Genomic DNA, 18,242 nt, shown 5'->3' on the forward strand with positions numbered 1-18,242 from the left:
TGCCCTCACTGACACACAAAACAAAACCACTACACAACAGAACAGCTACACAAGACAACACAATACACTAAGTATACACTCCACACTAAACGTCACAAATCTCCCACATCTAAAAACTCTCTCTCGCTCTCTCTCCCTCTCACTCACTCGCTCTGTCTCGCTGCCGTTACCGTCACTCCCAAAACACTCCCCTCTTCCTAAACAACCAGATCTCACGTGTTGACGTTTTTTTAATTGGTCGACATGGTACATTTTTCCACCGATAGCAAAGAGGTGGCTTCTTTTCCTTTCTTTACTGTTTTCACGCTGTCCTTAGAAAACGCTTAAAACCCACACACACAAAAACATGACGACAGTATTTAGAAAAAAGCGTGGCTTATATATATTATCATAACTCTGGATTTACTGGCCTGTAATTAAAATTTAAAAACTTTGAAGTCCGAACTTTCAATGTGGGCTGAAATAGAGACTCAGCGTGGCTGCAGCTTGTTGCTATGTCAGCTTAACATAGTCATGTGATTTGGAGGTGCAGCGTGTCCGTGGACCACGGAGGGTTAATAACACTCACCTTCCTTCCATTTCCAGAGTGTAACATCCAACCACCTGTGTAAAATCTGAAATTCCCATGGTGTTGTTCAAAATGTGCTCTGGCACAATCATAAACATCGCTTGCTACTGAAAACAAGAAAAAAGCCGGTCCCGCTATGGGCTGAACCATTTGTTAATGGTGGAGGGGGGAACACTATGCAATATATTCAGTTTTAGCATTTATATTCACTGTTGACTGTAACTATGCTCAAACTGTTAATGCTATCTTATTTTAATAAACAACACTGTCTCGTTAGCTTCATAGCATAAGTGCCTAAGTCATTTTCTGGTCAAATTGAGATTTTTGCCTAACTTTACTCCCCTACCACTGCTGCATCATCCTGTCCGTCTGCCTATGTCATTGGCCAATCACAACACTCATAAGAGTCAAAAAACATACTTGCCTAAGTCATTCATTTGACTTAGGCAGTTTTACCATTGGACTTAGGCAGTTTTGCTACAATCAATTTGACTTAGGCAGTTTTGATGTATGCAAAATGGCTGATAAGAAGAAGAGGTTGACCGCAAGTGAAGCCCTTGCTCTTCTTTTTGATTCATTTACATCTGGTAAAAGTTCATATTTTTTTAGTTTTTTGGTCACTAAATGTATTTTCATTCAATCAAAGAGGTTATGACCATGTTAAAAGATTACTTTTTTGTTGCAAACAAAGTATGATGGCTAGCTAACATTAGCGTTAGTAGTGTAGCATTAGCATAGTAATGTAGTACAAGCTAGCAGCTAGCTAACAGCAGCATGCTACCAGAGTAAATCTTTGGCAATTTCAAAGGCAATTTGAGCATTTTCAGCAAGTTTGCAAATTATATTATGTTTCAAACATTTGCTTTTTATTAGGAGGGGAGTCTAAGGACGGGGACGCCCTGGGTTCATTGTTAATTGTTAAATTGGACTTTATATTGACTGTGTTCAAATGACTGATACTGGTTGAACTCTATTGCCAGTAATATTCATGTAGCCCTTTGAGGCGACTGTTGTTGTGATTTTGGGCTATACAAAAATAAATTGATTTGATTTGATATTAATAGTACAAATTGATTTTTTTTTTTTTTTACATAGCACATTTTGACTACACAAGTAGATTTAGATGTCATCTTGATTTACCATTTTAAGATACTCCAACAGCATTTTATTTTCTGTTGTATCATCAGGAAAGGAAGTTGATGTGAACTTAGAGGAGTTGGTGGATATAGATGAGGGAGAAGGAGGAAATTATGTTGATATGGGGCAACAGACTGATAAGCAGCCAGAGGAAGGAGAGGAAGATGAAGGAGAGGAAAAGAAAGGGAAGGAGAGGAAGATGAAGGAGAAGAAAAGGAAGGGAAGGAGAGGAAAAGGAAGGAGAAGGAGAGGAAGATGAAGGAGAGGAAAAGAAAGGGAAGGAGACGAAGATGAAGGAGAAGAAAAGGAAGGGAAGGAGAGGAAAAGGAAGGAGAAGGAGAGGAAGATGAAGGAGAGGAAAAGAAAGGGAAGGAGACGAAGATGAAGGGAGGAAGAGGAAGGAGGGAGGTGGAAGCAGAGGAAGAGGAAGCCAGTCCAACCCCAGCACTTCTGCTGTTCGTCACAAGCGTCCACTGCCCCATACGTGGAAGAAAAATGTCATCAAAGAAAAGCGTCTGAAGGAGAGAATTACAAGAATACAATGGGACAGGAGAGACCACCAAAGGCCATGGGCCCACCATGCACATCACAGCACTGCTTCAAGTCAACGACAAGAAGTTGTGAGCTACTGACTGAAGTTGAGAGAAGAGGAATCTTCAACAATTTCTGGTCCATGCCTTCCTGGGAGACACATAAGGTGTATATCCAGACTGTTGTTGAAAATGTGCCCATAAAACAGAAGAAAGGTGGTGTTGATTCAAGGAGAACAACATCTCTGCTATACCACCTGCAACTCTCAGATAGATGCAAAATACCTGTGTGCAAAAATCTTTTCTGTTCCACACTTGGTATTGCCCTGAGAACCATTGGATCATGGTTAACTGCAGGCATGAAACCCAACACTCATACCCAGCCCAACCCCAAGATCAACAAGACTGGTCCTCATATGCCAATATCAGATGGAGACCAGGCCTTCCTGAAAGAGTGGCTCTCTGGAATACCTACAGTCCCATCCCATTACTGCCGCCAGGTTCCTCTTATCAGAACAAGAAGTTCCTGGAGCCAGGAACAGTTTTGAGAGAGCTTCACAAGGAATACCAGAATGCTGCCAATGAGAATGGAAAGCGTGCTGTGAGTGAGACATACTTTCGGAAGGTTTTTGGAGAGCAGGATTACTCTGTGTTCATTCAAAAAAAGACCAATGTGACATCTGTGTAAGCGCCAAGGTAGGAAATACAGATGAGGATGCTCTTGCTACACACTTGAGATTGAAGAGTCAGGCTCAAGCTGAAAAGGCTGCAGACAAAAATGAATCCAGTGACACACTTTCAGTGTGGACAATGGACCTTCAACGCGTTCTTCTTTGCCCCCAGACAAAAGCAAGTACAATGTACTACAAAACTAAATTACAGATGCACAACTTTACCTGCTTCAACATGAACAACAGAGATGGGTACTGTTATGCTTGGGAAGAACATGAAGGCTCCCTCAGCAGTGAGGTTTTTGCACATCTGCAGTCCAACCACTTTGAGTCTGTCCTACAGGCCAACAGAAACATTGAGAAAGTCATTGTCTGGAGTGATGGCTGCGGGTATCAGAACCGGTGTGCTACCATCAGCAACGCCTACCTTTACCTGGCCATGAAGCATGGTGTCAGCATTGAGCAGAAATTTCTAGTTGCAGGCCACACACAGATGGAGTGTGACTCCATGCACAGTCTAATTGAACGGCGCATTGTGCAAGACGTTTACACTCCACGAGATTACGTTGTCATCTTTGAGGCTGCACGCATTAATCCATCCCCATACAGGGTGACTCAACTATACCACAATGACTTCATGAAGTTATCTGGCACCTATGTCACCAATATTCGACCCGGCAAAAAAGTTGGGGACCCCACAGTCCATGACCTCCGGGCTTTGCAGTACTTGACTGATGGACGGATCAGGTACAAGCTGGATTTTGAATCTGACTGGGAAGACCTGCCTCGGCGCATCAGCATACCCGACAACAAGCCATTCAAGTGGATCCCACTCTTTCCTGCTCAGTTGCCCATCACCCTGAGGAAATACAGTGACTTACAGTCAATGAAAAATGTACTACCAAGAGTGGCCCACAAGTACTATGATGATCTTCCTCATCAGTAGTATACATAGCCTACCAAATAGTACACACACACACACGCACGCACACACACACACACACACACACACACACACACACACACACACACACACCCGCACACGAAGAGAAAGAGAGAGAAGTGAGAGACAAACACACACAGACAGATACAAACACACATAGACACACGCACACCTCTTTTATGAGCCTACAGGCCTCCTCTGCAAATTAATGGGTGGGTGAGGTGAAGTGAGTAAGTCTCCTTACTCTAGCTGCCATTTTGTGATTAAAATTGAAAAGTTACAGTGTGTTATGGTTACATTATAGTATGTCATGTTCATTTTATAGTTTGAAGAAAAACTGCCTAAGTCATAGGCATAATCTGCCTAAGTCACTTTTATTAGACAAAAGAAATGATGTTGGGTTTTGTTCTTTTTCCATACTTTTCCTCACATATACTTAAATGTTCTGTGAAAATATCAATTAAAAATATGCATGTGATATTTAGAAAATTAGTTTTTTCTTGTTTTCCGAAAACACAAAAAAATGACTTAGGCAATTATGCTATCAAGCTAACGAAACTGGGGTGGCACTTGGGGTGGCAAGGGATCATTTTAGGGTGGCACTTGCCACCCCATGCCACCCTTCTAGATCCGCCCCTGGTCTCAGCGTGCTTAGGTGCCTGCATTGAGCACGAGTCCCAGAGGTCCCAATCCAGGTCCGAAGCGGCGAGTACACCACTGGAAAGGTCGGATAAAATTGAAGTCCAAGAGGGCAGATCCAGCGATGGCTGAGGAGTTTGAAGGATGGCCAGCGGTGGGAGGTGAATAGAAATTGCATGTCCAGGAAGAGAGAGGAGTTAGTTGCAGCGTGTGCCTTAAGTAAGGCTTTAAGGCAACCCGAAGTCCACTCCACTACACAAATGTCAAAATTGTGCGAAAACAGAGATGAGGGTAAGAAGAGGTAGGAGGAGGATGGCCTACCGAGCACACTGGCGCCATCTTGTCTTTAGTTGGTGATTAATGGATGAAGGCAGTAATACACTAAACTGCACCTGTTATGCTGAAAAGGAGCATGTGCTGTGCAGTGACCCAGTAAGTTACCTGGAAATATCTCTCTCTCTCTCTCTCTCTCTCTCTCACACACACACACACACACACACACACACACACACAGAGTAAAATACTCAAATCTGAGATAAATGCAACATTGGCAGCTTTTCCAGACCACATTAAATGATCACACTGCAGACTCTGACATATTTGGGTTTAATGTCAGGGGATGTTTGTGGATGAAAATCATGACAGATGAAAGTTTTGGTAGGACACATGATGTGGACAGTCTGGTAATCCCATGTTATTTTAATGTAAAAACTCCAGACAGCTGTAGAGAAAGTTTCAGATTAAAAGCCTTCGAGTGTTTTACATGTTATTCTGTTGGATTAAATCTGACAGAGCTGATTTATAAACACTTCACTGCCAGGTATCAGGTGACCTGCAGAGACTGATCGTACAAACAATCCACATCTCAGAAACAGAGTAAACCAAACTGCACCACAGTGATCAGACTAAACCTTCCTGACATGAACACAGCTCCTCAGTAAAAACTATGAACCGGCAGAGAGACTACACCCAGCACCATACACCACCTCTCTGACACAGTACACCCTCGGGCAGGTGGTGTCCCCATAAACAGTCGTCTAAATGTCTGAGAAGCTCTGATTATTTACTATGTTCAAACAAACTGAGTGTCCACAAACGTCTGAGCTCACAGTGAGAGCTGCTGGCACAGTTTGGAGGTGTTCTGCCCCCTGCTGGACACACAGAGCTACAACATGAGGATCAGAGGAGGCTGGTGCTGCTTCACCTTTAGACACAAGAAGGAGGTCAAAATATTTAAACACAGAGATTGTTTTTAAACCTGTAAAGGGGGAAATCCTGACGAACCAATCCACAACCAGAAAAGAAGATTAACTCTGTGCTGCTCCAATCAGGCGTCAGCTCTGTCAGTGTACAGTGTGAGTGTGTAAAGTCACAGAGTAGCTGTTTTTAAATGTATCTATAAAGTTTATTTACATTTTATTTAGGCTTCAAAAACAGTCCAAGTTTATTTCTTCTGACTGTTTTCACTTAGTGCCACCTGGAGGACAGTCAGCTCCCTGCAGCAGCTCTGGAGGACTGTTAACTGATGAAGAGCTCGGACTGCACAGCCTGCTTCATCACAGACTTCTTTAAATAAACATGACCAGGATCAGTCGCAGCACCTCAGACAAACATTTGTTACACAGCAGCCGCCTTCACACCGACTGAGCTCCATCACAGCTTCAGAGCTCAGCTTACTAAAGTCCAAAGTTTATTTCGTCTCAGGTTTATTACTTTCAGTAAAGTTTGACTTTTAGAGCCCTGACCAGCATCCTGCAGCATCTGGAGCAGCTGTGTGGTGCTGTCATGTCAATAAGGATCAAAATCTGTGGGATGTTTCCAGCAGGGGTTATAACCTGCAGTTAGCAAGGTGTACCTAATAAAGTGGCAGTGTTTATGTCACAGTGCAGCACCATCAGAAAATGGTGGTTTACATCTCTGTTACAGGAAACCTGAAGAGTTAAAACACAAGAGAAGAAAAGAAAAGAAAATCTAAACGTTACACAAAGAACATAAAAGAACTAAACTTCATAAAAACTTCACAAATGATGCTTTAAATGAAAAATAAATCCCTGTAAATAATTCAACAGGCTGTATCACTGTCTGGTTTGGGAACTGTGCCATATCGGACCGCAAGACCCTACAGCGGATAGTAGGAACAGCAGAGAAGATCATCGGGGTCTCTCTCCCCTCTATTAAGGACATCTACACCACACGCTGCATTCGCAAAGCCACCAGCATTGTGGCTGATTGGACACACCCCTCTCACACACTCTTCACACTCCTGCCATCTTGAAAAAGGTACCGAAGCATTCGGGCACACACATCCAGACTGTGCAACAGCTTTTTTCCACAAGCCATCCGTCTCCTCAACAAAAAGGGACTGGACTGATAAACACACACACACTCTATCAATCAGCTCAACTCAACTACCTCAAAGCATCAACCTGTAAATGTTCTTTTTGCACAATATTATTATGTTTACTGTCCAACACTACCTACATACCAAGTATGTTTACTGTTACCTTTGCACTACCTACCTAGTTAGATAGTTAGTTTTTGTTTTTGTTTTTTGTTAATTTATGTTGTAATTTATGTTGCATGTAGCACCTTGGCCCTGGAGGAACGTTGTTTCGCTTCACTGTGTACAAACTGTATATGGTTGAAGTGACAATAAAGCCAACTTGACTTGACTTGACTTGACATATTGGAACCACCTTAACTAAAACTCTGTAGCCGCTCACTGTGGTTTGTCCCAGCAGCTGTTAGGAAACAAACTGCTAACTTCAGTGTTAACACACACTGTTAGTAAACTATGCAACACAGAATTCAGGTTTCAGTTGTGTTAAGTTGTGAAGTTGTGATTAAAGTTTTCTTACTGACACAGGTAGGATGGTCAGGCGTCCTCTGTTCCTGCACCGTTCATGAACTGTCACTTATAAAATGCTGCCAAACATCAACTACACTCAATAACTAAACGTGTGCAGGTTAAAGTGATGGACGCCCAGATCTGCACTCCAAATACAAACAGACTAAAGGTGTTTCCTTCAGAAACAAAGACAATATTTACAAAGATCTCACAGGTAAACTGAGCGATCACAGCAGCATCTCATCCTGACTAACAGCTTTTAGATGCAGGGAGAGCGTCGTGGTTCAGAGGTGGTTCAGCAGATGATGAAGGCCTTTCTGTTGCATTGTGTAGTGCTGTGGATGCCATGATGGTTGACTGGGTCTGGTTCTACTGAACTCAGAAACACTTCTGAGGTATTTACACCTGAAGCCTCATTTAATGTGAGTCAGAAACAAACGGCTCACCTGTGATTAATGGATGTTTCCCTGCATTTATATTTCCACACAGTTTATTTCTTACAGCAGGAAAACTGAACAGAATGTATGTAAGAGGTTAGAGTGAGGATGACGTCACTTAATACAGAAAATACATGTTTGTCTGTTTTGATGATGAAGGACTTCTTTAGCTCTGTAAACAGCTACACTTGAGAGGACAGAGGTGATTTCATGGATCAATAACAATGTGTTTATCAGCTTTCATCATCGCAGTGCAGACATGACGTCAGATCTATCAAAGTGAAGGCCGTCTCTCTGATGACGTCACAGAGCAGAGTCGTTCTGTCCAATAAAGGATCTCAGATCAGCTGCTGCCATCTTGTGGCCACAGTTGGTTACTGTCTCTGAAAGTTGTCTCATGTTTCCTGTTGTCCTGTTAACAAAGGCTGGAGCTCATCATGCTGAGAGGGGAGCAGCATTTTTTGGCTCTTCACACATGTTCATTATATTCTGATGATCCTGGATGGAGACAAACTACAGATAAGTGTGTTCAGCCCAACTAGTTTATCTCATTACAGCAGTTTGATGTTTCCCTTCGAATCCCCCTGAAGATACTGACAGTGAAGCACGTACATGATACTCCAGCCTTTCAACTCTGAGCTTATTTAGTTCTATTAATACACTGAAATCTCATTTGTGTCATGAAGAAAGTCTTTAATCAAACAGAATTCAAATATCAGAAACATTTCATATATGGAGTTAAACATGAATCATTGTTTCAACAACATATTTATTGTTGTCATAAACAGACAAGAAGACAACAACAAACTGCTCCTCCCATTCAACACATGTCAGTCCATATCCCAGCAAACTAAATCATCTCCATTTACACACATCAAATAGAAACATGAATCACTTGTAATGATTAGAAACTTGATAGAATTTCAAATCTAGTTTGGGGAGTCATTCAGTGAGAAACAGTGAAATGATTTTCCATGTGAAAAGGTGGACAGCAGAAACAGAAAGAAACAGTGAGAACTAAAAGAGAAACAAAGAGCTTTGGAACAACGAGGCAGCAGGAGGACAGCTGCAGTTTAACAGCTTCAATTCACTGACAGGAAACAACATTAGAAACATCATCATCCTCAACTCATCTGCTCCACTGACACTGACACCTTCAACGGCAACACCTTCGCTTTATCATTAGTGCGAATGTATGGAAACATCCTGTGAGTGAAAGTGTGTGTGAAGGTGTGTATGTGTGTGTTAGTATCAGGATCAGAGAACGACAGCTTTCCTCTGTTCCAGTCCAGATTCACTCTGATCCTCTGGAGCTTCTGCTGGACTGAGAGAGGAGTGTGAGGAGGTGATTGTGTGATTTTGTAGTATTTATTATCAAACAACCCTATTCTCCATATTTCAGACAGTATGTTTCCCTTCCTCTGCCCAGACTCTGCTAACACACCCAGTACCCACAATGTACTATCTCCAACATCAACATCCCAGCTGTGAGTCCCTGAGTTAAAGCCCTCAGAGCCCAGGACAGCTCTGTAAATATCAAACCTCTCTGGATTATCAGGAAGCTGCTGCCTCTCTCCTCCATATCTCACACTGGTCAGATCTTCAGACAGGATGAGTTCTGGATGAGCAGTGTTTGGGTCCAGAATGAGAGGAGTGTAGGAGACCATGTCCTTCATGTTGTTCCAGATGTTGAAGGTCAGGTTGCCCAGGTGTTTGGCCTGGTCTATCAGAGCTCCTGAGGGCAGCTGTGGATCATCCAGCAGGGGGCAGCGCTGGACTCTTTCCACTGCAGCCTTGTAGTTGTGCAGGAATGAGACGTCTTCAGCTCTCAGCTCCTCCTCTGTGGCTCTGACTGTGTCTGAAAGAGCTGCTATCTCTCTGCTCAGAGCCTCCATCTTCTCCTTCATCATCCCACTCTTCTGCTCCTCTTCCTCCCTCAGTGCAGCCAGCCTGGCCTCCTCTTCCTCTGCTAGAAACTGGTGAAGCTTCTTAAACTGCTCCTTAATCTGCCTCTCTGTGTGTCGGGCCTGGACCTTAATGTGTTCTGCTGTTTGATCAAACTTCACTTGAACTCGTTTGCAAACCTTTAACTTCTTCTTTAAGGGCTCCAGAGTTTCCTGAAGTACCTCCTTGTGTTGTTGTGCAGCTTCATCGATGGGTCTGAATCTGTGATTGGTGTGTTTTTCTGAGGAACAGCAGACGACACACACTGGCTGCTGATGGTCCAGACAGAAGAGTTTGAGTTTCTCATATTGCAGACTGCAGAGAGCCTCTGAAACTCTCTGATATCTCTCTTGTAAGAACGACTCACACAGGTTCTTTAATGCCAGGTTCACAGTTGGAATCTCTTTTGAAGATCTTCTCTTACAAACTGGACACTCGTGTGTTGGTCTCTCTCTCCACCATCTCTTCAGACAGTCTTTACAGAAGCTGTGGCTACATGACAGAATAACAGGATCTCTGAAGACCTCCTTACAGATGGGACAGCAGAGATCCTCCTCTGATCTGGAAGCCATTGAGTCTGTGAGTGAAGCTGAAAACAGCAGACAGGAAGTACAGCAGTGTTGGAGTTTTCCACTTTTCTCTCCTGTAGCTGGACTCACTCAGAAGAAGCTGCTAGTTTGGTCCAACGATAAGTGTGAGTCTCAGAAGAATCAGTGGTGTTATTTCCTGTAGCTAAGGGTGGGTTTCATTCCAAAGTTCAGACATTAACCTGCCAGAAGTTGTAAAAGTTACTGATAAAGAGCTGTTATCTCATTTCACATGCAGGTCAGAGCATGAAACCTTTAGATAATTTTATAAAATAAAGTGTCACTCGGTGGTGCAGCTGTTTGTCAGCTTCTATTTTAGACTTTGTTCTGGTTCTTGTTCAGGTTCCCAGCAGTGGGAGTGTAATGCAGTCACACACACACAGGTGGTGTTAAGGTGGATTCTCTTTGTTACAGACAGTGGTGTTATTTCTTGTAACTAAGGGTGTGTTTCACTCCAAAGTTCAGACTTTAAACTGCCAGAAGTTGTAAAAGTTACTAATAAAGAGCTTTTATCTCATTTCACATGCAGGTCAGAGCATGAAAGCTGTGATGCAGCAGTTTGAGAAAAATTGCTGCTGATATAAAATATTTTTTTTGTTCTTTTACAAAATATATAAAAGAGCCGAAAGAAAAGAAATAAGTGTAAAGAGTGCAGCAAAATGCATGTTTTAGTGTGAGTTGGTTCATCTGATCTGGTTGTGTAAAAGTCACTGCATGACACTGAGTTTGACTTTTGTGTTACTGACACTCATCTCTGACTCAGAGAAACGATTTCTCCCCTGTGATGTTCACACAGTGGTGAGTTACATGTGTGTGGAATTTTTACTCTTTTATAGAATTAAAGTTTTGCTTTTCTCTTACTTTCTTTTTTCTGTCATTTACTAAAAAATCTCTCAAAGAAATAATGAATTCTCCACACGTGTTTGAAGGTTGGATGCAAATATCATGTGATCTAAAAGTCAAATATCTGCTGATGGAGCAAAACAAGGCCAGATTTTCAGCAGCTGTATTGCTGCATGACATCAGCCCACAGCAGCAGAGACCGTGGAGCCAACATGTGAGAAACAAAGCAACACGCTGAACATCTGAACCCCAGCAGGAAGTGCGACTCTTTGTAGACCTGTGGACAGAAAACACACAGCAGGTCCTGATCAGTAACAGGGTCCAAATACAAACATGTGTTTATCAGCATTGTAACATGGTAGACTAATGTGCCTGTGTTAATTCAGCTCAATATTATTGTGTGAAGTTGCACTGGGTTGGGTGTGTGTGTGTGTGTGTGTGTGTGTCACATTTTTGGTGAGCCAATGGTTGGAATGGGGTTAGACTAATTAGAGGCAGGTGTACTTGATTGCACTGATACACTGGTCTACTTATAGCCCACACTACAAACACTGCTGTGTCATTTTGTCTCTCTGTGCAGGCCAGGACCTATTATATGCCAGGCCTAAAGGCAGCAGAGTTGCAGAGGCTGGAGTGACCACTGGCTATATGCTTGCAGGGTGGTGGGTCTCAGAGGACAACTTCTAACCCTGTTGAAGGCAACACATGGAGTGCAACTGGCAGTGTGGCATAGCTGGTTCTGGCCTTGGGACTGTGTGTTTTATTTGATTCATTAATGGGACACTGGACTGTTTTATCTTATCTCTTGATTATTTGTCAATAAATGATCATTTAGTATTTTATTGACTGTCAGCTTTTTGCCCACGGCTGAGACGGTTGGTCAGACCTAGAATCTTTTTTTTGGGTGTGTGTTACAACTGGCGTTGTCGACAGGGTCTGGCCACCATAATCTGTAGTGGGCAAAAGCAGGATGACTGAGCAGAGTGAATCACAGTCTGGCCCAAATAGAGAAGCACCCGTTTCTAGTGCAGGGTTTAGGCCCTTTGGTATGATCCCTATGTTTAATATGGTCACAACTAAATTTAGAGGGAAGGATTCAGATATTAGTCTAGGTGAATGGAAAAGCAATTTGCAGACAACGTTTGCTTTGCAAGGAGTTCCTGTAGATTTTAGAGCAGAATTGACACTCTGTTGCTTAGAAGGAAAGGCTAAAAGAGAGATTTTAATTCTACCACCAGAGAAGCGTAATTCACCTGAGCTGATTTTTAATGAGTTAGAAAAGTTGTATGGGGATAAAACGACTGCTTCGGTCCTGCACTCTCAGCTCTTCAATGCTCGTCAAGAAACAGATGAAGACATCAGTTCATTTGCACTGAGATTACAAGAACATTTTCTCAGGTTAAAGAGGAAGGACCCTAGAGGTATGAATGACGAAGATATTCTTCTCAGAGATCATCTGGTTGAGAGCCACTGCCCTTAGAGGTGAATTCAGAACAAAACTTCTAATGAATGATCAGTTGACATTTGCAGAAATTAAAGCAGAACTAATTCTGAGGGAACACGTTTATCGTGAAACGGTTGAGCCAGTCCATTGTTTTGCTGCCAAAGGGGAAAGATGCAAGACCTGTAATGTTAAGGATATGGAACACATCAAGTCAGAGTTGTGGGATGACATGAACAAGCAAATGACCACACAATTCAATGATTTATCACAGACTTTGATAAAAGAAATCTGATCAGAACTTCATCAGGCTACACAAAAGACTTTGGACTGGAAACAGACTGACCAGTACAGGTCAAGAAAGAAAGGAGGGAGCAGACCTAGAGTCCACTCAAACAGGTATGACGAACAAGGTAGCCCCATCTGTAACACTTGTTCCCAGCCAGGCCACACAGCACGGTTCTGTAAAAGCAAGCAAAGATCTGGATTGTTAAACTAGATGACACCACTGTGGTGGCCCAGACAGTGGGTTGTGTCGATGCCAATGGGCCTCAAACTGATGTGAAAAAACTGATTGGAAAAGTTCCTAAAGTCAGCTTGTGTCTTGATGATGTCCCAATACAGTGTATTCTTGATACTGGATCAAATGTGTCACTGATAAAGAACAGCTACTTCTCTAAACACTTTGGCAGTAATGGTATGATATTGAAGGATGCAAGCAGCTGGCTGGCACTCGAGGCTGCTAATGGACTAGATATCCCATACCTGGTCTATGTATTGCTACATGTGAAGGTTGGACAGGTGGAACTCCATGAATGTGGCTTTTTGGTGGTTAAGGACCAATGTTTAACCGACAGTGAAGGCGTCCTGGGTATGAATGTTATTTCACAGTGTTACGAAAAAATGGATCAGGAGAAGCCATTAGCCTACCTCTCCTCTAGTGAGGCAGAAGAGAGAGTTTGGACTACTGCTTTTCAGATTTGTGCCAGTCAGGCATGGTTTGCAGCTTCAGATGGGTCAATTGGGTGTGTACGTACCATAAATCGCCATCCTTTACAGATTCCTCCTCGGAGTGAGATGTTGGTTTGGGGTCGTACGAAGACTGGAGTGGACGGCAGGGATTATCAATGCCTGGTGGAACCTGTCGAGGTGGGTGAAGTCTTAATTGCTAGAACATTATCTACAGTCCAGGATGGGAGGCTTTTGATTAGGGTCCAAAACCTTAATGACTCACCGATGTACCTTTACAGACATCAGAAGTTGGCTAAGACTTTTGTTATTGACCCAGCAGATATCATACAAGAGAATAGTGTGGACATGACTCGTGTTGGTGTAAACACAGAGTGAGTATGGACCAAACGCAAGCCCTGCCCAAGGAGAAATGCATGTTCCCTCATTTAACTGGTCTTTATTTGTCCACAGAGGAATTGGAGAAACTGCAGGCTTTATTGCATAAGCACCAAGCAGTGTTCGCTGTGCATGAGGAAGATTATGGATTGACAAGCACCATGCAGCATTCAATTGCTACGGGCAATGCTGCACCAGTCCGTGAGCGCTATAGACAAATTCCACCAAAGTTATATCAGGAGGTGAAGAGGTTGATTCAAGGTATGTTGGATGCTAACATTATTGTGCCTAGTTACAGTCCTTGGGCTTCTCCAATTGTGTTAGTCCGTAAGAAGGATGAGACACTTAGATTTTGTGTGGATTATCGTAAACTTAATGCTGTGACCCATAAAGATGCTTACCCTCTACCAAGAATAGAAGAGTCACTTGCCAGTTTGGGTAACGCAAAGTATTTTTCCCACACTTGATCTTGCCAGTGGATATTGGCAGGTTGGGGTGTCCCCTCCAGACAGACTTCACTACACCTATGGCTTTGTTTGAATTCACCAGAATGCCCTTTGGCTTGTCAATTGCACCAGCCACCTTCCAAAGGTTGATGCATGTATGCCTGTGTGAGGGACCAAGCAGCCAAAGCAAAGAGGACACAGGTAAAAAGGTATCTTCAAAAAAGGGTTTTCTTTATTTTAACCCTAAAAAAAGTCCAAAATTAACAAAATTCAAAAACATACTTAGCAGCCCCATAAAAGAGGTCAACTAAAGATAACTCTACAAAAAGTATTTTCCAGAAACTCAAACAAAACAAAGTGAGACACAACTTAACTCACAAACTGACCTAATTACAAAGACACATGAGGGTAGCTTTTATAATGATTTGGCCAAACCATTTACACACAATAGGGGGGAAAACACAAACACACTAATATTAACTAAGTGAAGAATAATCTAACTAAACCTAAAACACCCCTGCTCCTGGTAAGCCTATGGTTGGTCCTGCTGAGCAGGCATTTTGTTCCCAGTCCTCAGCCTCGCCTTTTGTCCAGACAGGAAACAGCCACCGCCCACACCCAGGTAACTCAAAAAGAGAAACATAATTAGTATAACAAAACATTTAGAAAAACCACACAATGTTACTATGTGCACGCCTCATAATACCAGTGTTAGGTTTAACCAAATGATTAATGAATTAGATTAATGAAGAAAACTGCAAAGCAAACTAATAAAGTAAAAAATGGACTAATTTACCCCTGTGTGGCTGATGCCATCACAGCCTGGGTGAAGAAAACTTACAGTCTGTACTTGTCTACTTAGATGATGTAATAATCTATTCTCCAGATTTTGACACCCACTTGGTTCATTTGGATGCAGTCCTTGGAAAACTGTCCAAGCATTGCCTCAAATTAAAACTCAAGAAGTGCTGTCTTCTAAAACCAGAGGTTCAGTATTTGGGCCATCATGTTTTAGCAAAAGGGATTGCTCCAGACCCTGACAAGATTAAATGTATTCTTCTTTTTTGGGGGGGGGGGTTCTCAAGCCTTTAATTAACCGCCTTGTGCTCTTCAAATACCTGGTCTTCTATCTTGTCTCACTTTCCTTTTTTTTTAAAATTATATCTTTATTTGGATTGGACAAGTAGAGATAGGAAAACATAAGGCATCTGCATAGCAGTATACAAGTAACATATGAGCAGAGTCCATTCCGGGTTTTTAGATTTAGTTTAGGAGAGCAGATGATAAAGAAAAAAAGTGTACTTTATTGATCCCCGTGGGGAAATTCCTCTCTGCATTTAACCCATTCAGTCAGTGAAGCAGTGGGCAGCCATTGGGCGCCCGGGGAGCAGTGTGTGGGGATGGTACCTTGCTCAGGGGTACCTCAGGGTAGCTGTTCAGGGGAATCAAACCCCCGACCTTCCGATCATGGGGCCACTACTCTACCTACTGAGCTATCCCTAGCCCCAACAACAATAAACAACAATAATCAACAGATACATATTACCCTCCTTTGGCCATTACTGGGAGAGTTGTTCACCTGCTCTCCAAAGGGAGATGCTTAGAACACATTACATAGATCTATAAGCACAAATTGGGAGGAGATCCGTGCTGCTGTCATGGTAAACAAGTAAATAAATAAATGAATAATAATAGTACAAAAAAAAAAAAGGTAACAGTGAAAATCAAGTGAAGTCAGCTCTGGTGGGGGTAATAAATTGTATCCAGGTGTTCCAAATTTCGTAGAATTTGGTCTTTTGGTTTCTTATCAAATATGTCAATTTTTCCATCCTTAATATCTCTAGAATGATCCCAAACCAGTCCTCTAGTGTAGGCTGGACTGGGCTTAACCATCTTCTAGTAATTGTTTTTTTACTTGCCACCAAAAGTAATTGTGCCAACTTAATCTCACTCTTACGCTCCAGAAAGGGGACCAGACCCATGTATAAAACCTTAAAATCTAAAGGTATCTGGACATTGAAAACTGCACTTAAAGAGGTCTGGACACCCATCCAGAAATTTTTTAACTTGGGACAATCCCAAAAGACATGAAAGTGGTTAGCCACGGTCGAGCCGCATTGTCTCCAGCATTGCATATGGACCCCTTTGTATCTCTCCTGATATGGTGTCTTGAAATACCTAATGATATTCTTCCAGCCATGTTCCTTCCAGCTCATAGAACTGGATGTAGCCCACTGACAGTGCCAAACATTTTCCCATTCACCCCCAGAAATAACAATCCCTGATTCCCTTTCCCATTTATCTTTGGTGTATAAAGTATTATCCTCGCTGGCACTAGAGAGAGCTTTGTATAATTTAGAGATGGATTTAGTAGGAATCGTGGTTGTGGCATTTTTCAGAATAAGGAAAAAATGCGACTCAACATCACTAAAGTCAGACAATTTGCATTCATGATCAATATATGATCTCAGCTGTAGATACCTGTGGAAATCGTATTTTGTCAAATAATGGTTATCCCGCAAGGCCTCAAATCTGAGCACAATATTTCTATGAGTAAGAGAGAGGAAAGTCATAAGGCCATAGCATATCCATGCTTTAAAATTAGAGTCATGTCTATTTGGGATAAAATCTGAATTGAAAGCAAACCACCTGAAAATTTTTAACGTTTTATGTATCCCACAGATGCTAATTATCCTCTGCCAAACTTGGAGGGTGTGAGTTAGCCAGGGGTTCCCCAAGGTTTCCAGCTGACACATTAAACCCTTATCTGCCATAGCAGCTTGTAGAGGGAGCCGGTCCACTAGGCTGGATTCCAGTTCCTTCCACCTAGCTGTATATGTTTCGTTGCACCAGTATAGGAGAGGGGTTATTTGAGCGGCATAATAGTAGTTCCTGAGGCATCCATCACCAATCCTCCCTTTTCCTTGGGGAGCTGTAGGGTGGCATATTTAACCCTTGGCTTTCGGCCCTGCCAGATAAATCCGGAGATCCATTTATCCCACTCAATAAATTGATAATCACACACTTCTATTGGCAAATTTCTGAAAAGGTAAAGCAGTCTGGGAAGCATGTTCATTTTGATTGCGGATATCCGGGAGCTGAGACTCAAAAAAGGGACCAGATTCCATCTATGCAGATCATCTTTTATACTTGCAGATATTGGCTCATAGTTTGCCTGGAAGAGGCCCGAGAGGTCTGCAGTCAGGTATATTCCCAGGTACTTGATTTTCTCATTATCCCAATTTATTTTAAATTTCCTACGTAAAGCTGCAGAAGCTGTGTAATTTAAGGTCAAGATTAAATGTATTCAAGAATGGCCTATCCCAACTACTGTGAAACAATTACAATCATTTCTGGGTCTGGCAGGCTATTATCGGAGATTTGTGAAAGGTTTTGCAAGAATTTCCCAACCATTAAATCAAATATTAGTTGGAGCATCACAAAATTCTAAGAGGAAGGATGTTCCCTTGTCCACTAAATGGAACTCTACATGTGACACAGCCTTTAGTGATTTAAAAATGGCTCTAACATCTGCACCAGTGTTGGCTTTTGCTGATTTTAATCTACCCTTCATCTCGTCCGTACTTGCACAAGTTCAGGATGGAAAAGGGAAAGTAATTGCTTTTGCTAGTAGGAGTTTGAGCCCTTCTGAGAAAAATGATAAGAACTATAGCTCCTTCAAACTTGAATTTCTGGCCTTGACCTGGGCAGTAACCAAGAAATTTGCTGAACATCTGTATTGTGCACCCTTTACAGTTTACACAGACAATCCTTTGGTACATTTGAGTTCAGCTAAACTTGGTAGCTTAGAGGAGAGATGGGCAGCACACCTGGCGAGTTTTCAATTTGAGATCAAATATC

The 18,242-nt window shown here is 42.3% G+C and overlaps 1 protein-coding gene across 1 annotated transcript; it reads right to left on the reverse strand.

The window, feature by feature from the left end:
- Nucleotides 1-8,445: 8,445 nt before the first annotated feature.
- LOC120438395 (nuclear factor 7, brain-like) lies at nt 8,446-10,675 on the reverse strand. Its single transcript, XM_039608802.1, has one exon. The coding sequence runs from the start codon at nt 10,287-10,289 to the stop codon at nt 8,898-8,900; it is 1,392 nt and encodes a 463-aa protein (XP_039464736.1). The 5' UTR covers nt 10,290-10,675; the 3' UTR covers nt 8,446-8,897.
- Nucleotides 10,676-18,242: the final 7,567 nt, after the last annotated feature.

Source organism: Oreochromis aureus, linkage group 3 (assembly GCF_013358895.1).
Source record: "Oreochromis aureus strain Israel breed Guangdong linkage group 3, ZZ_aureus, whole genome shotgun sequence".
In the NCBI taxonomy this organism is placed as follows: Eukaryota; Metazoa; Chordata; class Actinopteri; order Cichliformes; family Cichlidae; genus Oreochromis; species Oreochromis aureus.